General features: G+C 40.9%; 1 protein-coding gene and 3 long non-coding RNA genes across 7 annotated transcripts in view; 2 read left to right on the top strand and 2 right to left on the bottom strand.

The window, feature by feature from the left end:
- The window catches only part of rps6ka1 (ribosomal protein S6 kinase a, polypeptide 1), a 78,489-nt gene extending 71,883 nt beyond the window's left edge, over positions 1-6,606 (top strand). For all 4 annotated transcript variants that reach the window (XM_049464086.1, XM_049464085.1, XM_049464087.1 and 1 more), the window contains 5 exons: positions 241-402; positions 589-665; positions 1,829-1,946; positions 2,032-2,169; positions 4,096-6,606. In XM_049464086.1, coding sequence (XP_049320043.1) covers positions 241-402; positions 589-665; positions 1,829-1,946; positions 2,032-2,169; positions 4,096-4,218 — 618 coding nt within the window. In that variant the 3' untranslated portion in view covers positions 4,219-6,606. The remainder of the gene's footprint in view (positions 1-240; positions 403-588; positions 666-1,828; positions 1,947-2,031; positions 2,170-4,095) is intronic.
- A 978-nt stretch (positions 6,607-7,584) lies between these two features.
- LOC125781087 (uncharacterized) lies at positions 7,585-12,145 on the top strand. Its single transcript, XR_007424185.1, has 10 exons — positions 7,585-7,645; positions 7,906-7,981; positions 8,282-8,433; positions 8,510-8,623; positions 8,738-8,851; positions 9,156-9,193; positions 9,232-9,301; positions 9,532-9,873; positions 9,912-10,363; positions 12,116-12,145. It is a non-coding gene; the product is annotated as an uncharacterized LOC125781087 (long non-coding RNA).
- Positions 8,033-12,570, bottom strand: LOC125781090 (uncharacterized). The gene is made up of 3 exons (XR_007424188.1): positions 12,526-12,570; positions 12,108-12,221; positions 8,033-8,121 (listed from the first exon to the last, which is right to left on the bottom strand). It is a non-coding gene; the product is annotated as an uncharacterized LOC125781090 (long non-coding RNA).
- LOC125781088 (uncharacterized) lies at positions 9,083-12,106 on the bottom strand. Its single transcript, XR_007424186.1, has 4 exons — positions 12,070-12,106; positions 11,732-11,807; positions 9,980-10,093; positions 9,083-9,147 (listed from the first exon to the last, which is right to left on the bottom strand). It is a non-coding gene; the product is annotated as an uncharacterized LOC125781088 (long non-coding RNA).
- Positions 12,571-25,225: the final 12,655 nt, after the last annotated feature.

Below are 25,225 nucleotides of genomic sequence, written 5' to 3'. Positions count from 1 at the left end.
ATGGACCTGCTCCTACTCATTAACTTTTTGGGCTAAGTAAGCTAGGCTTAATATTTAGGCAACTGCGTTATGGGGTTAGGGGTTAGAAGGCTACATGTATGGGTAGGCAGAAAGCTTTACGACTTAACGAAGCTATACAAATCAGTCTAATTAAATTTTACAGGTACTGTATATATAAAATGTGTGTTTGTGTGTGTCTCTGATCTCTCATCCTCTCGTTTGCTCTCCTTCGTTCTGCAGGTGGTGCACAGAGACCTGAAACCCAGTAATATTCTGTATGTGGATGAATCTGGCAACCCGGAGTCTTTGCGGATCTGTGATTTTGGTTTTGCGAAGCAGCTTCGTGCTGATAACGGCCTGCTGATGACCCCGTGCTACACCGCTAACTTTGTCGCTCCTGAGGTGATTTTTTTTTCTCTCTTTTTTAAAAGTTTTTTATTGGCCGGCTCAGGTCAGACCTGCGTGAGGAGTACGAGGGGTCAGAATTATTTGATTTAGCAGAGACCATCTGGTCCTGCAGGAACACTGGAGCCACAAATTAGGATGTGTAAGATTGCATAACAGTGTGTGTGTGTCTGTGTGTCATAGGTGCTGAAGAGGCAAGGCTACGATGAAGGCTGTGATATTTGGAGTTTGGGAGTGTTGCTGTACACAATGCTAGCAGGGTAATAACACACACGTACTCTGCTGACACTAATGACTTTTAATTCAGTTGATTTTATTATTTGTACATGTGAGTAATTCGTACCAAGCCATTGTTTGGTGTTTTGAATCCCTCAATCACTGAAAAGCCAAAAAAATCGTAAAGTGAGGCATTTCAAAGCTGGGAGACATTTAAACTTTAAAATCTGCTGATATTTTGTAAATTATCGTGACCTTTGTGGTGTTTGGATGCTTTAAGAAACTAACACAGTGAGTTGAGTGTAAAGTCGACCTTCTGAGTGAATCAAGTGCAAATGCGAATCAATTATTCAAAACTTTGTTTACAAGTCCATGCATTGATATTACACTCTGACCCTTATGTCTACTCACAGCCAACGACACAGAGCTCAACTAGATTTAAAAAAAAAAAAACTTAAACAAAAAAGTACTTAATCACAGATCCCTCACTGGAGAGCAATGAGGTATAATTAATAAATAATATATTCAAAAATAATAATCAATATTTGGTGGAATAACCCTGGTCTTTAATCACAGTTTTTATGCACCTTGGCATGCTCTCCTCCACCAGTCTTACACACTGCTTTTGGATAACTTGGATATGCCACTCCTGGTGCAAAAATTCATACAGTTCATCTTGGTTTGATGGCTGTGATTATCATTTTTAAGTGGTCTCTTATTTTTTTTCCAGAGCTGTGTGTATACAGAAGTTTACACACACTATATAAAAAGACACATATGCATGAAATCAGAATAACCCATTCCCATTTTAGGTCAATTAGGATTACCAAAATGATTTATGTTTTTCCAAATGCCAGAATAATGAAAGAGAGAGAGAGAATTGACATTTTTATATATTTTTTTTTAAAAGTCAAAAGTTTACATACATTTCATTAGTACTTGGTACTAGTAGTAGCCCATGCCTTCTGACAGAACTGGTGTAACTGAGCCATGTTAGTAGGTCACCTTGTTCACACCTGTGGCCCAGGCTTCACTGTGTATAAGCTCTTAACCCTCTAACTCTTTAGAAATAATGGTCACAGATTTACACACAAAGCTTTTCGTTGAGAGTGGAGGCTGTAAGAGTCAGAATGTCAGAGTCAGGTGATTTAATGTTAATAATAACACACATTTATATCCCATTCTCTCTCTTAATTCTCTCACTTAGTTTCACTCCTTTCGCAAATGGTCCAGAGGACACACCAGAGGAGATCCTGAGCCGGATAGGCAGTGGACACTTCACTGTGACCGGGGGCAACTGGGACGCGGTGTCTGACTCAGCCAAGGTCAGATGCTCTCAAACTAATGTTAATTTGCATCTCAGTTACTCTATCTCCCTTTTAATCAATTTTATTGTCTCTCTCTCTATAGGAATTGGTCTCTAAGATGCTCCATGTGGACCCTCACCAGAGGCTGACGGCTAAGCAGGTGCTTAAACATCCCTGGATCGTGCACAGAGACCAGCTGCCCAACAGCCAGCTGCAGCACCAGGACGCACAACTGGTCAAGGTAACTTCACTCCGTCACCAGAGCAGACGTCAAGCCTAAAAACCCAATCTACACAACCTAAACCTAAATCCCTTCTAATAACCCTAACTCTAGCTGCTTAAACTATGAGCAATGAGACATAAATACCAAAAAAAGAACATTAAAAGATTCAGACCTCAAATAATGCAAAGAAAACAAGTTAATCTTCATTTAGAAACAACAATACTAATATTTTAACTTGAAAGCTGTAATAAAAATCAGTTATTTCACAAAATATTGATTTCTGAACCCTTAAAACATTATTTCTGTTGTTTCTAAATGAATATGAAGCTGTAAGGCCCACATCTCGCTGTCTAACCACTATTTCTATTTGCTTTATTCCCTAACCATGTTTTCTGAGGGTAAAAATCTCAATATCTATGCCTTAATTTAGCTATCTCCCCCCTAATTCCAAGTTTACTAACTAATATAACACTTAAAATTGTCTAAAGCCTACCACTTTAGCTCACTACCCCTAATTCGACCTGCCTCGTCCCTATTGTTAGCTGCATAAACCCCATCCCTAGTGTTGTAAAAATGAAAATGAAAGGTGGGTTAACACCCACCTCTCGTCCGGGGTACAACTCCCCTACGTGTTCGTTTGATAGAGAGAGTCGCGGACAGGTGGAGTGAAGTTGAAAGCAAACCGAGTATTTATTACAAAGTACTGGATCCAGGAGAACATACAAAAACAGTTATTAACTGTCCCAGTATAAGTTCTGACCCCCCTCTGATCTGACTCCATGTTTATACCCCAAATGACGTGAAACCTGCTGATGAGGCGTTGCTAAAATCATCTCATGTTAGTATGCATAATTCGCATGTTAGTAATCCATTTCACGTGTCTGACCGGACCATCAGTGTTTGGCCTTGACTGTATCCAGCCGGACAGTGTGGTATTGTTTCAGGAATTGGACAGCGCCGTCCTCCCTATGTGCGCGCGTCCTCCTCCCGCTTTGGTAGGTGAAGAACTTTGCACGCACAGAGAGAAAGGCCGCACTGTTCGTCCCGAAGTCTCCTTTGTATCAATTCAGTTCGTACAGAGTGCACTAGCTGATGATTGATGGCCGTTAGTCAGAGACATGCAGTGAACGAAATGCTTCAAGCATGAGCTACGCACGTCACACAATGGATTCCATATATTATATGTTAATGTGTTAGTAGCGCGTGGTTAGTCCGCCATACAATAGATCCTATGTTAGTAAATGCCTTATGTATCATGTGGGTTAATTTGTCATAATAAAGTCTGTGTTAGTCACATGCCTGATCAAACAATGTTTTACTATATATGTAAAGAATATATATTGTGACTGTTGGTTAATCTTCTATATAAATGCATATAGAATACACTGTGAGTAATAAAAATGATCAAATACAATGTGAGTCTTGGTTAATGCATGTAAAATACAAGGTTTCACACAATGATTATGTAATTATAGATACTAAGATAAGTAATCATAATTGAAAGATATTTGTCAATACACCCAAGGTATAATAAACAGTTACTCTTCACTAGCTACACTATATAAACTTCAATTTGCCCCAAATTCTATCAGATGTTAGCTGCCAAATCCCAAATCACATTGCTTTATTAACTAAACCTTGCTCTCTAAGATCAAGATGTAACTGTTTAACTCCTAATGTTTGCTGCTTAATCCCAACCCCATTTTATAAGACCTAAGATTAGCTGTCTACTACTGAATCTGACTTAACCCTCATACTAAGCTTTGTGACCCTAAACCATTTTCAAACACAGAATGCTCCTGAGTCCTCAGTCATTTTTGTTCTTGATGGATGTTCTGAGAGCCTGAGTTAAAAGTAAAGTTACATCATGTCATGATCTATTATTTATGAATAATATCAATAATATATTACACGTCCTTACCATTTCTTTTCTTTCTCTCTCAGGGAGCGATGGCCGCCACCTACTCTGCCCTGAAGAGTTCCCAGCCACCCCCCGAGCTCAAACCCATCGAGTCTTCATTCCTCGCCCAGAGACGCGTCAAAAAACTGCCCTCCACCTCTCTGTAGAGAGAGAGAGAAAAGATAGATAGAGAAAGTGAGAGAGAGGGGTTAGAGAGAAACGAAGAGGAAGAACAGCAGTACTGTATGGAAGACGCACTCCGTTGCTGTGTGGACTGAGCGCGCACTCTCTTCACCTTCAGCAGGCTCACAGAGGTTCTTCACACGCTGTCAATCAGAGCAGACAGTGGATGTGATTGGCAGATTGGGATTGGGGGATGAAATGCTGGAATTTAAGCGCGCCATAAATGTGTGTGTATGTACGTATGAATGTGCGAGTGTGTGTGCATGAGGCTTCGAATATAAAGCTGACGGTCCATTTTTTTGGTCCTTCAGCTCAGCTGTATTTGAATAGAATTCAGTTTATTTGCCTGGAAAAGATTATTTGTCTATATTTTGTGTTTTTTATTTTGTTTTGTTGATCTATCCAGGCTCTGCTCACAAATGTGTTCTTCCATAGTTACTGTGTCTATAAGGTGAAAGCTTTTCTTTAGGAACAAACATGCTCTAAATGTGTCATTAGTGTCAAATTGGATTTTTTTCTTCTTTTTTTTTTTTTTTTTTTTACAAATTTGGAAGAACACATCAGTGGGCAGAGTTTGGGAATATCAAATACTTCGCCAAATCAGGTCGCTCAAGGTTATGAGAAAGACAGTATACTATTGTTTGAGGAGTCTCCCTCTGGACTACATTTGACCATCCAAAGGCTTCATGAGAGAACTTCCTTTTTCTTCACACAGCTCTAAAGGCATGTGGTCATGTGACTCCTGCACAGATGCTTTGACTGTTTTTTTTTTTTTGTTGTTGTTTGTTTGTTTGTTTGTTAGGGTTTTTTTTTTGCATGGGTTCAGATTCGTTTGGTGCTGTGTTGTCGCTTTACCTCACCGCAGGCTGCCCCGAAGTGTTACCAAACTTTTTGATCGACAACGCCAATGTATTAAAACCTACAAAGCCTGAAGCTCTGTAGTGGCATGCTTAAGGTCTTGTGTTTATTGCGACGTTGTGACTCTTTCTGCATATTGAATGCCGTCTCTTGTGTTCGTTTTTCCACCATTGATTGTAGCTTTATGTTTTTCTTTATCATGTTAAAGTACTTTTATAACAGGCATGCTGAACACCACCGAGATGGAGATAAAGGTGAGCGCTAAAGTATCAGACGCAGGTCTTTGTGGGTATTTTGTAGTTTTTCTTGTGTTTTTGTGTTTTTTAAAGACCTCTTCATTCTCCTTGTGTTCAGATGAAAGCCTATTGATTGGAGCGTTTTGCTGTCGCACACACTCTCCACACTTCTAGTCTAACAGGGCTCTTTCTTTAGACTAATCAATGAACCTGACCTCTGACAATCTGACAAATTGACCATTGATGTTCTCAGAGTAAATTTTCCGTTTGCTGCTGGGAGGCACCAGCCTGTTCAGACAATGTCAAAGAGTTTAAAGAGAATCCACCCTTAAAGTTATTCTCAGAGAAAATATGATTTTGACTGAACTAAACTGAATAGACACAGTGACTGATCTCTGTGTTTTATCATTAGCCGAAAATAAGGGACTTAATTTTTTTGCAAATGCCCAGATTACCCAGAACTAATGCATTTCACATTAAAATAACAGTTTAATCACTATGGTCCAGCTTATAAATGGTCAATGATCCAAATCTCTCCTAAATGATAGTTTAGATACTGAATAACTGAAATTGATCATAAATCAAAATATTTACTATTGGTTAACTCATTTAAATTGTTGTTTAACTGGGTGGTTAATTACTGAAACACTCATAAATGACGGAGTTAGGTTTCTGATCACGGACAATGGATTTAATTACTAATCATTAATCATTTCACAAAATTTCAGTACAATTACAGAATTTACTAAATGGTTAATTTTTTTTTCAGTGCTGAATCCTAAATTAGTTTGTTTAAATCAGTTTGAGTTAAGTAGTGAAATACTCCTGAATGGCCCTTTGTTATTCAGGTTTGCCCTGTAAGGAAGTGAAGTCAGAGCTGAATCTGTACAGACTCTGAACTGGTTCTGATCTGAATCACTGTAATAAAAGAACGAGTGGCGTGCTGCATCAAATCTGCCTGACAGCTGACTGTGTTTCTGGGGCAGTAAAGATTGTGATCTTCTTTGTACTGTATATGTTGAGAAAAGTATATTATATATATATTTTCTGTATGTAAATGGTGAGTTTTATTTCAGTTTCCTCTTTTCTTCTCAGAGATTTAACTCTTCCTTTCTTCTGTCTTCTGTAAAAAAAAAAAAAAGCTGAAAACGTTCCTTCTCTTTTTTTTAAAGGAATATGATGTCTAAAAGCTGTTTTTCATCCTAAACTCCTATGAACCACATCAGTAATGTACAGTTTGGATCTGTGGATTAAATTTGATATTCACTACTGGTCGAACGTTTTAAAACATGCCTATTTTTCAGTTTTAGTGCTATTATGTATGATCCAGACAAGCTGCTTTTTTATTTTCTTTATCATCTAAGCAATGTCTTTATTACTGCACTTCACTGTAAGAAACAGGGTTATAGTCCAGCGTTAAGCTGAGCTAAAGGCGCTGTTGCCATGTGGCTCAGCCAGACGTCTTCCTGTACCAATTTTCTTCTCTTTCCAAGGGTTTTTAAGGTGTAGAAAACAGTCCTCAGTACTCAACTTCTCAATAGAAATGTCTTACACTTTTAATAGTTACAAAGTTCTCTGTGTTTGTCTTTTTCTAGTTATTAGAAAAAGTGCAGTAACACAATCTGTTACAGTTAAAGTCTTTGGAAGACTTTTTTTTAAATCCATTTCCAAAGCTCAGTTTATTTATATTGCTACTTACTAGCTGTAAAATCAACACATTATTATTTATTTATTATTATTTTTTTATTATTTTTTTTTTACCTAGTTTGTAGGTCATTTGTTTTCTTTAAAGGCCCGGGCAGTTTACAGCAAATTTTTGTTCACTGGATTTTCGAAAACATTTGACCAGTAGTGTATATATATTTTGTATTTAGAAATGAACAGGAAACACATTGACTTAAGTCACACTTATAATAGAAGCTGGTGGGCAGATCTGACTTTTAATAGACAAGACACAGCCTGTTCTGGGTGTTCTTAAATCAATAGAGCAAACCTAGCTTCTCCACCTGTGCAGGTGTTCTAGTATCCGTAGAAAATTTCCACCTGTGCAGGTGTTCTTGTGTCCATAGAGATATCTCCACCTGTGCAGGTGTACCAGTATCCGTAAAGAAATCTCCACCTCTGCAGGTGTTCTAGTATTCGTAGAGAAAGCTCCACCTGTGCAGGTGTTATAGGATCCACAGAGAAATCTCCACCTGTGCAGGTGTTGTAGTAGCCATAGTGAAAGCTCCACCTATGCAGTTGTTCTAGTATCTGTAGAGAAAGCTCCACCTGTGCAGGTGTTGTAGTAGCCATAGTGAAAGCTCCACCTATGCAGGTGTTCTAGTATCTGTAGAGAAAGCTGTGCAGGTGTTCTAGTATCCGTAGAGAAAGCTCCACCTGTGCAGGTGTTCTAGTATCTGTAGAGAAAGCTCCACCTTTGCAGGTGTTCTAGTAGCCGTAGAGAAAACTCCACCTGTGCAGGTGTTCTAGTATCCACAGAGAAATCTCCACCTGTGCAGGTGTTCTAGTATCCACAGAGAAATCTCCACCTGTGCAGGTGTTGTAGTAGCCATAGAGAAAGCTCCACCTGTGCAGGTGTTCTAGTATCTGTAGAGAAAGCTCCAACTGTGCAGGTGTTGTAGAAGCCATAGAGAAAGCTCCACCTGTGCAGGTGTTCTAGTATCTGTAGAGAAAGCTGTGCAGGTGTTCTAGTATCCGTAGAGAAAGCTCCACCTGTGCAGGTGTTCTAGTAGCCATATAGAGAAAGCTCCACCTGTGCAGGTGTTCTAGTATCTGTAGAGAAAGCTCCACCTTGGCAGGTGTTCCAGTATCCGTAGAGAAAACTCCACCTGTGCAGGAGTTCTAGTATCCACAGAGAAATCTCCACCTGTGCAGGTGTTCTAGTATCCACAGAGAAATCTCCACCTGTGCAGGTGTTGTAGTAGCCGTAGAGAAAGCTCCACCTGTGCAGGTGTTGTAGTAGCCGTAGAGAAAGCTCCACCTGTGCAGGTGTTCTAGTATCCATAGAGAAAACTCCACCTGTGCAGGTGTTCTAGTATCCACAGAGAAATCTCCACCTGTGCAGGTGTTGTAGTAGCCGTAGAGAAAGCTCCACCTGTGCAGGTGTTGTAGTAGCCGTAGAGAAAGCTCCACTTGTGCAGGTGTTGTAGTAGCCGTAGAGAAAGCTCCACCTGTGCAGGTGTTCTAGTATCCATAGAGAAAGCTCCACCTGTGCAGGTGTTCTAGTATCCACAGAGAAATCTCCACCTGTGCACGTGTTGTAGTAGCCGTAAAGAAAGCTCCACCTGTGCAGGTGTTCTAGTATCCATAGAGAAAACTTCACCTGTGCAGGTGTTCTAGTATCCACAGAGAAATCTCCACCTGTGCAGCTGTTGTAGTAGCCGTAAAGAAAGCTCCACCTGTGCAGGTGTTCCAGTATCCGTAGAGAAAACTCCACCTGTGCAGGTGTTCTAGTATCCACAGAGAAATCTCCACCTGTGCAGGTGTTGTAGTAGCCGTAGAGAAAGCTCCACCTGTGCAGGTGTTCTAGTATCCATAGAGAAAGCTCCACCTGTGCAGGTGTTCTAGTATCCACAGAGAAATCTCCACCTGTGCAGGTGTTGTAGTAGCCATAGAGAAATCTCCACCTGTGCAGGTGTTGTAGTAGCTGTAGAGAAAGCTCCACCTGTGCAGGTGTTGTAGTAGCCATAGAGAAATCTCCACCTGTGCAGGTGTTGTAGTAGCCGTAGAGAAAGCTCCACCTATGCAGATATTCTAGTATCTGTAGAGAAAGCTCCAACTGTGCAGGTGTTGTAGAAGCCATAGAGAAAGCTCCACCTATGCAGGTGTTCTAGTATCTGTAGAGAAAGCTCCAACTGTGCAGGTGTTGTAAAAGCCATAGAGAAAGCTCCACCTGTGCAGGTGTTCTAGTTTCTGTAGAGAAAGCTGTGCAGGTGTTCTAGTATCCGTAGAGAAAGCTCCATCTGTGCAGGTGTTCTAGTAGCCATATAGAGAAAGCTCCACCTGTGCAGGTGTTCTAGTATCTGTAGAGAAAGGTCCACCTGTGCAGGGGTTCTAGTATCTGTAGAGAAAGCTCCACCTGTGCAGGTGTTCTAGTATCCACAGAGAAATCTCCACCTGTGCAGGTGTTCTAGTATCCACAGAGAAATCTCCACCTGTGCAGGTGTTGTAGTAGCCGTAGAGAAAGCTCCACCTGTGCAGGTGTTCTAGTATCTGTAGAGAAAGCTCCACCTGTGCAGGTGTTCTAGTATCCATAGAGAAAACTCCACCTGTGCAGGTGTTCTAGTATCCACAGAGAAATCTCCACCTGTGCAGGTGTTCTAGTATCCACAGAGAAATCTCCACCTGTGCAGCTGTTGTAGTAGCCGTAGAGAAAGCTCCACCTGTGCAGGTGTTCTAGTATCCATAGAGAAAACTCCACCTGTGCAGGTGTTCTAGTATCCACAGAGAAATCTCCACCTGTGCAGGTGTTGTAGTAGCCGTAGAGAAAGCTCCACCTGTGCAGGTGTTGTAGTAGCTGTAGAGAAAGCTCCACTTGTGCAAGTGTTCTAGTATCCGTTAAGAAAGCTCCACCTGTGCAGGTGTTCTAGTATCCATAGAGAAAACTCCACCTGTGCAGGTGTTCTAGTATCCCTGGCGAAATCTCCACCTGTGCAGGTGTTGTAGTAGCCATAGTGAAAGCTCCACCTATGCAGGTGTTCTAGTATCTGTAGAGAAAGCTCCAACTGTGCAGGTGTTGTAGAAGCCATAGAGAAAGCTCCACCTGTGCAGGTGTTCTAGTATCTGTAGAGAAAGCTCCAACTGTGCAGGTGTTGTAGAAGCCATAGAGAAAGCTCCACCTGTGCAGGTGTTCTAGTATCTGTAGAGAAAGCTGTGCAGGTGTTCTAGTATCCGTAGAGAAAGCTCCACCTGTGCAGGTGTTCTAGTAGCCATATAGAGAAAGCTCCACCTGTGCAGGTGTTCTAGTATCTGTAGAGAAAGCTCCACCTTTGCAGGTGTTCTAGTAGCCGTAAAGAAAGCTCCACCTGTGCAGGTGTTCCAGTATCCGTAGAGAAAACTCCACCTGTGCAGGTGTTCTAGTATCCACAGAGAAATCTCCACCTGTGCAGGTGTTGTAGTAGCCGTAGAGAAAGCTCCACCTGTGCAGGTGTTGTAGTAGCCGTAGAGAAAGCTCCACCTGTGCAGGTGTTCTAGTTAGGGCTGCCACAAACGATTATTTTTATAGTCGACTAATCACCGATTATTTTTTATAATTAGTCGACTAATCGGATCATACGTTAATTGAATATAAAACACAGTTTATCACAATAGAATGCAGCTGCTATTATACAACCAACATTAGATTTCAGCTATATGCTAACTAAAAATAAAAACAATTAAAATCATAGTTCATTAAACCTTTAATGAAATATGCAGCTTGTTTACTTATTTTACTGTTTAGCATAAAGTGTAAACAACTGTGTAAAATAAGGATAAGGCACTGGCATTTATGAAACATCTCAACCGTGAGGTTGTTTGAACTATTATGAAAAAAAAGTATATTAATAAAAAATGCCTCTCTGTCCAGATATTGTGTACATTACCGTACACAGGGCAGCGGTCTGCACAGATCTGATTGGCAGAGGAGAGCGTTTGGTGATTTTACACCACACATGACTGATCTGTGAGTTTACTGCACCGAAAAGCACTGAAAACAGAAGCCACTGTCAGAATGAAATCCTTCTCTGTAGTTTATCGGTTTGGGACGGCATTTGTGACAACGTCTGGGTCCGGATCCGGATCGCAGTCCGCCTATTAGTGACCTCTGTTTTAAAGCTATCAAGATGAGTAAGTTAAGTACTAAGTTAACGCTCTGTTTACGCTAATTTTAGCAGCTAAATAGCAATTTAGCTTCTTCGTCATTTAATCAGCCACAACATGCCTCCTTTTCAGGTGCTTGCCGAGGAAGGCAAGTTCTTCATTGCAGATATTGCATTGCACGCGTTTCACTTTTATTTTCTTGGTGATCCCACACTTTTGAGTTCTGTAGCGGGGTAGCCATGAAACCAGAGCCTGTCTGTATAATGTCCTGAGATGTCGTCCACTACCTACCCCGGTTTCCACTACTGCGCATGTGCGTCCAGGACAGAAAGGCAGTCGCAGCAGTTTGGAGAGAAAAACAAAGAAAAAAAAAAAATGACTAATCGACTTTTAAATTAGTCGTCGACTATTTTAATAGTCGACATAATCGTGACTAGTCGACTAATCGTGGCAGCCCTAGTTCTAGTAGCCTTTAAGAAAGCTCCACCTGTGCAGGTGTTGTAGTAGCCATAGTGAAAGCTCCACCTATGCAGGTATTCTAGTATCTGTAGAGAAAGCTCCAACTGTGCAGGTGTTGTAGAAGCCATAGAGAAAGCTCCACCTATGCAGGTGTTCTAGTATCTGTAGAGAAAGCTCCAACTGTGCAGGTGTTGTAGAAGCCATAGAGAAAGCTCCACCTATGCAGGTGTTCTAGTATCTGTAGAGAAAGCTCCAACTGTGCAGGTGTTGTAGAAGCCATAGAGAAAGCTCCACCTGTGCAGGTGTTCTAGTATCTGTAGAGAAAGCTCCAACTGTGCAGGTGTTGTAGAAGCCATAGAGAAAGCTCCACCTGTGCAGGTGTTCTAGTTTCTGTAGAGAAAGCTGTGCTGGTGTTCTAGTATCCGTAGAGAAAGCTCCATCTGTGCAGGTGTTCTAGTAGCCATATAGAGACAGCTCCACCTGTGCAGGTGTTCTAGTATCTGTAGAGAAAGCTCCACCTTTGCAGGTGTTCTAGTATCCATAGAGAAAACTCCACTTGTGCAGGTGTTCTAGTATCCACAGAGAAATCTCCACCTGTGCAGGTGTTCTAGTATCCACAGAGAAATCTCCACCTGTGCAGTTGTTGTAGTAGCCGTAGAGAAAGCTCCACCTGTGCAGGTGTTCTAGTATCCATAGAGAAAGCTCCACCTGTGCAGGTGTTCTAGTATCCATAGAGAAAACTCCACCTGTGCAGGTGTTCTAGTATCCACAGAGAAATCTCCACCTGTGCAGGTGTTCTAGTATCCACAGAGAAATCTCCACCTGTGCAGTTGTTGTAGTAGCCGTAGAGAAATCTCCACCTGTGCAGTTGTTGTAGTAGCCGTAGAGAAAACTCCACCTGTGCAGGTGTTCTAGTATCCACAGAGAAATCTCCACCTGTGCAGGTGTTGTAGTAGCCGTAGAGAAAGCTCCACCTGTGCAGGTGTTGTAGTATCCATAGAGAAAGCTCCACTTGTGCAAGTGTTCTAGTATCCGTTAAGAAAGCTCCACCTGTGCAGGTGTTCTAGTATCCCTGGCGAAATCTCCACCTGTGCAGGTGTTGTAGTATCCATGAATATTGGGCAGAGCCTAATGTGTTTTTCAGTGTTCTAATTCAGGTGCCTTTTGGATTCACTCTGAGGTTCTCCTGTGAGGTTCTGTAGTGAAAGTCTCAGTACACTACTGATGCAGCAGATGGGGGATCAGGTTGGAGAACAGTAACATATTCCTTTAAAAACAAGAGTGGGGGGGGGGCTTTATTTGGGGCTGGTTCTAGATAATGACATGATGCAGAACTGTGTTTTTGGTTTTCTCTCTTCTTGCTGCCATGTAGTTCATGGTATGCGTTGAGCCTGACTAAGTGTGTGTGTGTGTGTGTGTGAGAGAGCGAGCGAGAGCGAGAGAAAGAGCTGTGTGTGTGTGTGTGTGATTCCTGATGCCTTTCTATTAAAACAAACCCATTTCTTTGCCCTCAGCTCCACCTCTGTCTGTTTTTGTTGCTTGTCTCTGATTTCTGCTTGTTTCTGCTTATTTAATTAAATATGAATGCAAAAATGAAAGACAACTTTGACATTGACCTACATACACAGGTGAATCCAATTATGAGAAAGGGTTAAGGAACCAACTGCAAGTTCTTCTCTGAAGAGTGGCAACATGGGAGCCCCAAAACACAACTGTCAAATAGCAGATCGTTCAACATCATGGTTTAGAGAAAGGATACAAAAAGCTCTGAGATTTCAGCTGTCAGTTTCCACTGTGAGGAAATAGAAGACCACAGCAACAGTTTTAGTTAAGACCTGAAGTGGCAGAACAAGAAAAATCTCAGATAATCAGAGGAGAAGGATGGTGAGAACAGTTATAGTCGACCCACAGATCAGCTCCAAACACCTACATCATCATCTTGCTGCAGATGGAGTCACTGTGCATCATTATCATAACTATTCAGCACACCTTACACAAGGAGAGGCTGTATGGGAGAGGAATGCAGAAGAAGCCTTTTCTGCACCACAAACAGAGGTATGCTAAAACAGAAATTTACAAGCCAGCTACATTCCAAGACAAACACTTGCTCCCCACAGTAAAATCTGGTGGTGGTTCCATCATGCTGTGGGGCTGTGTGATCAGTGCAGGTACTGGGAAAGTTGAGATTTGCTGGGATTCCAGTCAATATCAGCAGATACTTGAAAACAATTTTCAAGAATCAGTATGAAAGTTGAAGTTGCTTTGGGCTGGATTCAACAAGACAACAACCCTAAACACTGCTCAGAATCTACTAAAGCATTCAAACAGAGGAACAAGTACAACATTCTGGAATGATCATCTCAGTCCCCAGACCTGAATATTATTGAAAATCTGTGGTGTGATTCAAAGCAGGCTGTTCATGAACAGAAACCATCAAACCTGACTGAACTGGAGATGTTTTGTAAATAAGAATGATCCAAAATACCTTCAACCAGAAGTCAAACTCTCCTTGGAAGCTACAAGAAGCATTTAGAAGCTGTTATTCCTGCAAAAGTAGAATTTACTAAATATTAAAGTAATTTTTCTGTTGGGTACCCAAATTGTTGCACCTGTCTAATTTTCTTTAAAGAATTATTGGACACTTTCTGTAAGTCCTATAAACTTTATTTCACTTCTCAAATATCACTGTGTTCATCTGTATATATATATGATATATTTAAGTGAAATTGCTTATCCAAACAACCTGTGTATTCCACTGTGTTTTACATTTAAAATCTGTAAATTAACAGAAGGGTATCTTTTTAATCTTATTAAAAAAGGGAAAATGCATTATAAGTATAAAAAGTCCATTCTCCCCTTTATTACTGCACTGTAAAGAATCTTCCAATAAAAAAAGCTAATTTTACTAACCAAAAAAATTATATTATTTTTGTCTGTATGAAAGAAACATATATTTTTCTCTAAATGTACTGTGAAAAAAAAAGATTACATGGGTTAAAAGTATATATATGTATATGTATAGCAAGTCTTTGTGATGTATCAAGAGCCACGGCATCCAGGGTAATGTCAGCATACCAAGAAGTACAAACCACATCCAACAGGATTAACTGTGGACACTGTAAGAGGGAGCTGTCTGAAAGGGATGTTCGGGTGCTAACCCAGATTGTATCCAAAAAACATAAAACTACGGATGCTCAAATCACAGCAGAATTCAATGTGCACCTCAACTCTCCTGTTTCCACCAGAAGTGTCCGTCACCACAATAAAATATTGTGCTCTAAAACCAGGTGTTTCTACGGTGGCCGAGAAAGCCCAGCGCAGTGCAAATTGAAAAGCGCTGCAAAAGCACAAAACACATCCATCAAAATTACAACACAGGCGCTGCAAATAGAAAAACGCGCTGCAAATAGAACCACAACACAACGGAAGTGAGTCACAACACAACGGAATTTTCCCGGGGGACCTTAAAAGATACTGTACCAGCTAAGCTGCGTCTTCAGTAACGTCTCGGACTTCACTATGTGTACAAAGGACAATAAGTGGCAAACAAGGCGTTTTGTGAAGCAGAACTTTTAATAATATGCACACAACCGTGATAATCACAGGTAATAAACATAACTTACTTTTCAGAAGCTTGTTTGCCACTTATTGTCCTTTGTATACAGCTGGTACAGTATCTTTTAAGGTCCCCCGGGAAAATTCCGTTGTGTTGTGACTCACTTCCGTTGTGTTGTGGTTCTTTTTGCAGCGCGTTTTTCTTTTTGCAGCGCGTTTTTCTATTTGCTGCGCCTGTGTTGTAATTTTGATGGATGTGTTTTGTGCTTTTGCAGCGCTTTTCAATTTGCACTGCGCTGGGCTTTCTCGGCCACCGTAGTTTCAATATATGCTATAAATTAGGCCTAGAAATCGGTTTGTGCTGCAGACACCATCTAACCAGATCGCAGAACTCTGAACAGGGTGATGGGATTGGATGGAAGAAAGAAGTTTGACATTTATCGTGATTTCTACATTTAAAAAATAACTACAATTAAAAATACATTGTAATGAATACCATTTCAGGACAGCTATAAAGTTTAAACTCTGCATATAAATTCTTATTTGCATATTCATATCAAACTACCCGACATATCAAATTTGACTTGAGCCTCTCTGCACTAAGTTATGAGGAAAGAAAAGTCAGTGTCTGTTTTACTCTCATTTACCAGGATGCTCTTATTTAGCTTACCATCTGACAGGTGGTTTTTTAAAGTGCAGAGGACCGTCAATTTAATTTTCATCTTTAAATGGTAGGAATCCACAGACCATCTTAAACATCAGCACACCCAAAGACCACACTGATACAGGAGTGGCACAGTACCTCCCTCGGGAGGGCAGTATTCAGAGGTGCCTGAGAACATTAAGGAGAAAGAACAACAATAAGAGCTGAGCACAAAACGTCATTTCTACTGTTTAATTAACGATGGGACACTAGGTTATTCTCAAGATCATTTTTTATATTTTTATTAGCGTAATGTTTGAATTTTGTAGTTTGCTGCGGAATCAAGACTACATCTTACTTTTAGTATCCACTTTACCTGATCTCCATGTTTTTGGACTGTGGGAGAAAACCGGAGTGTCCGGAGGAAACCCACACAGACACAGGGAGAACCTGGAAACTCCACCCAGACAGGGACTTGAACCCAGGACCCCACTGCTGGGAGGCGAACGTGCTAACCACTAAGCCAACATGCTGCCGTGTGATGATGTCTCTGTGGACGACACCTCGCTTTTGGCACTCAATAACTGCCCACACTACCTGCAACATAAAATCTCTGGCCATCTGTTCACTAAAAGAGCCTCCATAGATGTGTAATAAGCTATCCAGGTCTTTGCAAGGATGAGGGCACTTCAAGATCAATATATAGCGCTTAGGCTCATCAAACCACTGGATGAGTCGTATCACACTGTCAACAGGTGTCTCGTTTATCCTCTGCTTCAGGGCCACTTCTTATGAAATGGACCTGGACTCATGAGGCTGCAGAAACACATGGAATACACGATTAGTTAAATAGTAAATGCAGAGAACATTTCAAGTTTGGCCTTTAGGACTATGATATGTTTCTGCTAATATGATTTTTGGTCATGTTTTGAAAGTAAAATTTAGTTTCAGATGCACGTAGGTTTTAGATTTATCGATCATCCTCCTGTTTTGGGACTAATTTATTTATTATCCACTAATTTATTATTTCAAAACACCTACACACAAAGACAATAAAAGGATTAAATATAATGCGGACTGAAAAGTAAGTATTTGAGAGTATAAAGTTATGAAGTTATGATTAAGAACCTGTAGGCCCTCGGAAACACGTGTTCCTGCGAATGTCACATCTTTGCCCAGAAAATAGAGGTTTATTGATAGTGTGCCGTATAATACTGTGCGCCTTATAGTGTTAAAAATGCGGTATAAATGAAATTTAAATATGAATAGCTGACCTGGCTTGTTGGCTTTTTGCTGTCTGAGCGTTCACGTCTGTTTCAATGCACCTCTGTTTTCTGGTAAATCTGTGTAGATTAACATCCAGCACTTGTTTGACTTTAAAAGGTAAGGTTTTTTTTATTACAGTTTTGTAGTCAGCATTGCTTTAATTAACTTGGTTAACAAACCCCCTCAAAACCACCACCACCCAGTGATGAGACCTGCTGAATTAGAGGAAAAACACGGCGACACCCCTGTTCTTTACTAGTGTCACATATTGCGCCTTATAATCTGGTTTGCCTTATGTATGAAAATAGACCAGAAAATAGACATTTATTTTGTTTACCTTATTTACCTTAGTTTACCTTATAATCCAGTGTGCCTTGTAGTGTGAAAAATACGTTAGTTTAAGGGTTATTTAAATTAGCTCATCAACCAGCTACAGTGGTGTAAAAAAGTGTTTGCCCCCTTACTGATTTTTTGCATGTTCGTCACACTTAAATGTTTCGGAACATCAAACCAATTTAAACATAAGTCAAAGACAACACAGGTAAACACAAAATGCTATTTTTAAGGTGTTTGAAGGTGTTTATTATTAAAAGAGAAAAGAAATCCAAACCCACATGACCCTGTGTGAAAAAGTGATTGCCCCCTAAACCTAATAGCTGGTCGGGCCACCCTTGGCAGCAACAACTGCAACCAAGCGTTTGCGATAACTTGCAGTGAGTCTTTTACAGCGTTGTGGAGGAATTTGGAATTTTGGCTCCACTGATCTCTGCAGAATTGTTGTAATTCAGTCACATTGGAGGGTTTTCCAGCATGAACAGCCTTTTTAAGGTCATGCCACAGCATCTCAATCAGATTCACCTCAGGACTTTGACTACGCCACTCCAAGGTCTTCATTTCATTTTTCTTCAGCCATTGAGAGGTGGACTTTCATCACGAACTGATGGTCAGACATTCTCCTTCAGGATCTTTTTTTTAGACAGCAGAATTCATAGTTCTGTTTATCACAGCAAGTCTTTCAGGCCCTGACGCAGCAAAACAGCCCCAGACCATCACACTACCACCACCATGTTTTACTGTTGGTATAATGTTCTTTTTCTGGAATGCAGTGTTTCTTTTACGCCAGATGTTCTGGGAAACACACCTTCCAAAGAGTTCAACTTTTGAAAAATGTTTTCATAAAGGTCTTGGGGATCATCAAGTTGAGCCGAGCTTTAATGATACTATGCAAAAAATCAGGAAATCAGGAAGGGGGCAAACACTTTTTCACACCATTGTAGGTAACTTAACTTATGTTAATACCTATTTTACATTTCACAGCTCACCAACTGTTAGCCTTGGTGGGACTTCTAATTGTTTTTTTTATCAACACAGAAATAAGATGGTTAAAGAAGTGGAAACTGGGTATTGAAAAAATACTGTTATAGTAAGTGTAAAGTCTCTATGATAAAAAATTTAAATCCCCTCAACTGATCATTTGCGGCGTGACTGTGGTGCTGCATGTCCAGGTGTGCTGGTCTCCTGCTGGTGGGATTAATGTAGTAAAGCTCAGTGACACACTTTCACTACAGCAGGGGGATTTGGGTCATGGTGGGAAAGCGCTCGCCTCAAGATTAATTTTTTTATAGTGGATTTGTTTAAATAAAAGAGAAACAAAGGATTAGAGCAGTAAAGCACTCTGATAGGTTCACTGTCCTTATCAGGTGTGTTTAGTTTGTATTTCCTTCACATTTCAGTTTAAAGCTACAAAAATTGTTCTTTGAGGTAACATAAGAGCTGAAATAACCATTTAAATACTAATATATTTATTCATGTACATTAAAATGATGATTCATTTCAATAACCTTTTGTTAGCTTGGAATATGCCATCAGCTTGGGTGATTGGGAGGCTGGAGGAGACAGGGTGGTGCAGGTTTGCAAAGACATGTCAGAACATGTGTATGAGGTAGGAAGCATAGTTATAGGATGTTAGATGAAGAGGCAGGGCTTCATTTATGTTCCTCCACCCAAAATGTATTTTAAAATGGTTCTAAATAGCACTAACATTTGTGTTTAAAGGAGTTTTTGTATGCTAAAAAAAGATATGCAAATCAAATCTTCTCCCTATATATACAGTGATACAGTGTTTGCCCTCTTCATCATTTCTTATTTTTTGCATGTTTGTCACTCTTAAATGTTTCAGATCATCAAAATGCAGTTTTTATTATTAAGGGAGAAGAAATCCAAACTTATATGACCCTGTGTGAAAAAGTGTTTGCCCCCTCAATTTCTCTAGCCACACCTAGCCACTGCTGTGTTCTGCAGCAGGACAGTGACCCAAAACGCACCAGCAAGTCCACCTCTGATTGGCTGAAGGGAAACAATGTGAAGACCTTGGAGTGGACTAGTCAAAGTTTTGACCTGAATCATCTTGAGATGCTGTGACATGACCTGAAAAAGACAGTTCACGCTCAGAAACCCTCCAATGTGGTGAAGGGTTTTTTTGCAATTCTGCAAAAATGATTGGAGCCAAAATTCTGTGCTGTGAAAGACTTATTGAAGTGACCGCAAACTCTCGATTGCAAGTTGTTGCTGCTAAGAGTGACCCAACCAGTTATTATATTAAGACTTAAGGCATTATGCAAAACAAAATGTATAAGTGCTGAATGAAGTTTACGAGAAGTATGCTGAGGCCTTTACTGTGAAGTAAGTAAGTAAAGTTTGTAAGGGGAGGAAATGTGATATCTTGCGTTGTGGGAATAAGATTTGAGGGTTTTGATAGAATGAGGTCTGAACATTGCTACTGGCTTCTCAGCAGCCTGATGGCCTGAGGACTGAAGCTGCTTCTGAACCAACTGTTCTGGTCTTTATGCTTCTGTACCTCCTGCCACTGGACAGCTGTGAAGACAGCCAGTGGCTTGGGAAGGTTTCCTTTATAATTCTTCTATAGTTCTTCCTCAGGGCAGTGGCTGGTGTATACCATGTAGTGTGCTGGACTGTGCAAACCACCCTCTGCAGCACCAGCTGTGAAGCATGGGGTTGGATGTTTCATGCGTTGGGGCTGTGTTGAAGCTAAAAGCTGAAGCTGAATATCTTAGAGGGAAGAAATTTGACCAGCTGGTTTGTTGCATAGTGGCTGGATTATAACCACTTATGGACTAAATGAAACAGTAGAATGTAATCGTTCAGTAAGAGTTGTGTCCCAATACTTTTGCCAATATAGTGTGTGTGTCTTTAAACACAGTACCTGTCACAAGTTTGGAGACACCGTAAATTCAGGGTTTTTTTTCATTATTTATTTTTTTTCTACATTGAAGATTAATACTAAAGTCATCCAAACTATGAAGAAAAACATATGTAACATATATGTCAGTAACCAGCTGGGCCTTATCCCTATATGATTAATGTTCCACTCCATATTATGGCAATAACTACTCAACCAAGTAAAAAAAATATGAAATTAGGTTCAATCAAATCAAAATATTTGATATATTATAAGAACTTTGAAAGTATACTCAAATGCAATCACAAAGCTCAAAATTGTTATAATGAAACTGGCCTGCCCCAAGAAAGAAAGAGCAAGACCAGGAGTTCCCTTTGTTGTACCGGATAAGTTTATCAGAGTTACCAGCTTCAGAAACCACAATATAACAGCGCCCCAGATAAGAGCACTTAAATGCTTCACAGAATATTTTGGTTTGTACTTTTAGGTTTACCACATGATTCCTTATCTATTCCTTCATAACATCATTATTAATTTGTAATGTAGGGAAAAAAGACAGATACTGTGTGTGTGTATATATATTTTAGGGGGTATAATGATACACAGATAAAGAGAAAGAGATAATACATCTTTTTTACTGTGACCTTCATCCTATCGTCCTTTTCCTTTGTGTCCCTCGTGCTCCTCCTCTCTGCAGCTCTGTTACATAACTGACCACTCAGCCTCATAAACACACACACACCTGGTCTTCTTCTGACACATAACTGTTCAAAACTCCCATCTTTCTGCAACACACACACAAATATGACTTCTACTAATATTTATCTCAAACTGTTCTTCATAGAGAATGTCTGGTGAAGAGCTCAAGCACACTGATGCTAAATGACATTAATCATTAATGTGGTGCAATGTCTTCGAAAAGTGTTTCAAGGTCTCAGGAGTAAATGAGGAGCAGGCCTGATAAATTTGGTGTTTTGGGTAAAATTCTTTCATACTGGCTACTGGATATCCAATATGGCACTAAAAACTCTCTGGGGATGTGAGAAACAGAACTGTTTCGCTCCACAAAGATGGCCTAGACAATAAGAAGGTAACTAACATCCTAAAGCTGAGATCAGTGACGTGCAGACGCTATGGCCCAATGTGCTTGGGCAACTGCCCTTTTGCCGTCCTTGGCTGATATTGCCCTTCCGAGGGAGGGGAAAAAATAATATAGGCAAATATGATTTCATATTTCAACAAGGGGGTTCATGTTAGGCCCTGTGTGTAAAGGAGTCTGATTGCCTGTGTGTGTGTGTGTGTGTGTGTGTGTGTGTGTGTGTGTGTGTGTGTGTGTGTGTGTGTGTGTGTGTGTGTGGAGGGATGATTCAGGATTTAGTAAAAGAACTCTGCAGCATCACAGCCGCAGCAGCTCACCTCTAATAGCAGCTAATGCAGATCCATTGTATATAAATAGCAGCACTTTATTGATCAGAGCTTATTTTTAGCAACAATCTTTATTTTATGTGGGTAAATGCATCTAAAAATATTACTCTTTTAACTGTGTCTACAGCAGTCAGCCATAACATTAATAACCAGCTGCCTAGTATCGTGTAGAGCCCCTGATGACACCAAAACAGCTCTGACCTTTTGAGACACGGACTCCACAAGACCTCAGATGGTGTTCTGTGGTTAATGGAACCAAGACTACTGTTACAGTAGATCCTTGAGGCCCTGTAAGTTGTGAGGTAGGCATCCCCCGTGAACATCAGTGAGAGCTTTGGTGCCCATGATCCTGTAATGCTTCACTGGTTGTCCTGTCTTGGATCTCTTTTAGAGAAAGAAAGCAAAAACACTGCATACTGGGAACACCCCACATGACCAGCCAGATGTTTTGGAGATGTTCTGACCCAGTCATGTCTAATAATCTGCTTTGCTTATTAATTAGACATATTTAGTCTGTTTTCAGTTTAAGTTTGTTTGTTTGTTTGTTTATTAGTAAACATAAAACAAAACAAATGTCAAAGTAATTTATATGTGTGTGTGTTGTTACGCCCTCGCTATGTTTTCCTGTGTTTTCCCCGTTTCCTAGTGTGTTTCTCTAGTACTTTTCCTTCACGTGTGTAATTTGTAGCTCCGCCCCTTCCCCAGGTGTTCAGTGTTTCTTGTTCCTATTTATAGCACAGTTTAGTCCATGTTTAGCCGTCGGTCTTTGCACCTTCCTCTGTCGTTTGTCTCGCCACGTTTGCTATTGTTTACTACGTCACGTTATTGCTCTTTCTATGTTCTTGTATTTACACGCTATTGTTTATTTCTAGTCTGTTATTTGTCACGTTAATTTCTTAGTCACGTTATTTCTTTGTTTTGTATATTATTCACTTATTTGTCCCTGTATATATCCCTAGCCCTGTTTTGTTATTATCTGTTTAGTTTAGCCACTTATCTGTTTAGCTTAGCTCTTTGTTGGTTTTCTTTGTTTGTTTGTGTACATATAACTTATATCTGTTATTCCCTTATTTGTTTACTTGTTTATTTGTTATTTATTAGTCTTGGTCTTACCCGCTTTAAATCCGCCTCCCGTCTGTTCCCCGCGTCACATGTGTGTGTGTGTGTGTGTGTGTGAATAGTGATATATATGAGCTCCTGTCTCTGGCTGCTGTCCTGTATCAGTGCCAGTCTCTGTTACTAAGCAACGCACCAGTGAAGACAGATCACCAAATGTTGCATTTGAAAGGCATACAGCTCACATCCAGCTATTCCTGACCAACGCGGGGGAGGACGAGCCTCAAACACTAAAAAGAGAGAGAGAGAGAGAGAGAGAGAGAGAGAGAGAGAAAAAGAAAGGATGGAAATACAGAAGGAATGGTAGATAGAGCTTAAGATTAAGAGAGAAAGAGGATATAGTGGTAGAAGGAGTAGTAGAGAGATAGAGAGAAAGATAGCGAGAGAGAAAGGAAATAGAGAAAGAGGATGAAGCGGGAGAAGGAATGTGCTAGAGAAAAAGAGAGAGAGGATGCCATGAGGGTGGAGAGAGAGAAATGGATGTGTGGGAAACGAAACAGAGAAAGAGAGAAAGAGAGAGAGCATCTGACCAATCAGCATCAGTTGAGTCTTAATCCTGTCCAATCAGGTTGCAGCAGACTGGTCCTGATGAGAGAGCTGCTCTGCTGCTGTTATTAATGAATGGTGCTCCTTTCCGCTAGCATCACCGCTCTCGCTCTTGCTCTCTCACTCTCTTACTTTCAGTCACTCGCTCACTCCGTCCCTGTTTCTGTCTCAGCAGAGCTGAAACCTGCAGTCACGAGCCGAACAGCTGCACAGCAGGATCCTTCTCCAGGCAGATGGACAGAAAAGGACGACCAAAGCTGCTTTAGCATCAACATCACAACACTTACGCTCTCTCTCATCTCTCTCTCTCTTTCTCTCTCTTTTCATCTCTGTTTCTCAGCGGATCCAAAAACAACAACAGGGACGACAACTGACAATAGCTGTACTCAAACCACTGTCAGAAAGGCAGTGTTAGCATTATTAGCATTGCTAACATTAGCATTATCAGCATCATCTTCGACGCAAGATGAAGAAGCGACAGCAGGAGAACAGCATTATGGACAGAACAGCATCCATCAACTCTGGACCTTGTTCATCTTCTTCCACAGCCTCGCCCCCTTCACCTACAGGCCTGTTGCCTCCTTCCGCCATGGCCGCCTCCTCTTCATCCTTGTTCCCAAAGCGGAGATCCATCTCCATGGGTGACTTTCAGCGCCTCCCTGCAGCCCAGCCCGGCTCCGAGCCTCCCTCTGCACCGTCCACAGCCCCCTCCTCCAAACTGGTGACACCCAGCTCCAGCATGGAGTTTGAGGCAGCTCGACGGCGCCTCCTGGAGGTGGAAGAGCGCCGGCTGGTGATCCGGGAGATGGAGCGGCGACTGGAGGAGCTGCGTGAAACTTTTGTGCGCTCTGAGCGGCAGGCGACTGAACACGGTGAGCTGTTGGGTCGTATTGCGGCCTCCGTACAACAGGGGGAGATACGCGTCGCTGAAAACGGGCAGAGGTTAAAGAAGGGGCTGCGATTTAAGCGCCACAGGCCTACCATCGTCTTCACATCCATGTTGGGGCTCAGGACCTGCCTGCCATGGCCTGTCAAACTTAAATAGTGGCAAATAGCAGAAATCGTAACTTTTCCTGAGAAGTGCTAACTTGCTTTTTTGTGGCTCAAACTGATTTTTTGGACAAGTTAAAGTCCGGGGACTCTTTTTGTGCAGGGAAGCACAGAGATGCTAACTCCCTCTTGCTGCTTGAATGTGACAAAAATTGCATTCCTTCTCAGAGTCAATGGATGAGAAGAAAATGAATCGTAATTTTTCTTGCTAAAATAGCTTTCAGGATAAAACTGCACTGTTTAAACCTGGTGTGTTCTGGCTGGTGTGAATCCTAATCCCACCTAAATCTGATCCTGATTTTACTCTTCAATGATCCTTGGAAAGTTGTAGCATGCTCTGCAACAAATTTTACAAATGTAAAGCTTTTAGTTAGAATTAGCCTTTGTTATCCTGCATTACAATTTTAAACTAGAGTTAACCCGAATTAAACCATTGAGGTAAATTTAGCCTGTGTTTGCTTGCGCTAAACCTCTTAAATTAAGTTAAATCTAACAGGATTAGCCTGTGTTAGCCTGAATTAAACCGTTTCGTAGAATTTAACGCTAGTTTTATACTGCGCTAACATGAGTTAGCGTGTGTGTTAGCCAATGTCAAGCCTGTTATCCAGATCCACATTAATCTTTATGTGCTTCTACAAATTGACATGTTAGCCTTGTTGGCTGCATTTGCACATTAGCATTGCATTAGTGTAGTAGCATTAGAAGACAAAGCTAAAATATTGAATTGGGCTGGGTTTTTGTTGTGTAATGTGTATCAGAGAGACGGATGTGTTTACACTGCTAAAACATAGATTAAAATCAGATCTGTGCCAAAAGAAAAAAAAGAAAACTTTACT

Source organism: Astyanax mexicanus, chromosome 14 (genome assembly GCF_023375975.1).
Source record: "Astyanax mexicanus isolate ESR-SI-001 chromosome 14, AstMex3_surface, whole genome shotgun sequence".
Lineage (NCBI taxonomy): Eukaryota > Metazoa > Chordata > Actinopteri > Characiformes > Acestrorhamphidae > Astyanax > Astyanax mexicanus.
The sequence above is the reverse complement of the archived record's forward strand: the minus strand, read 5'-3'. Positions and strand labels throughout refer to the sequence as shown.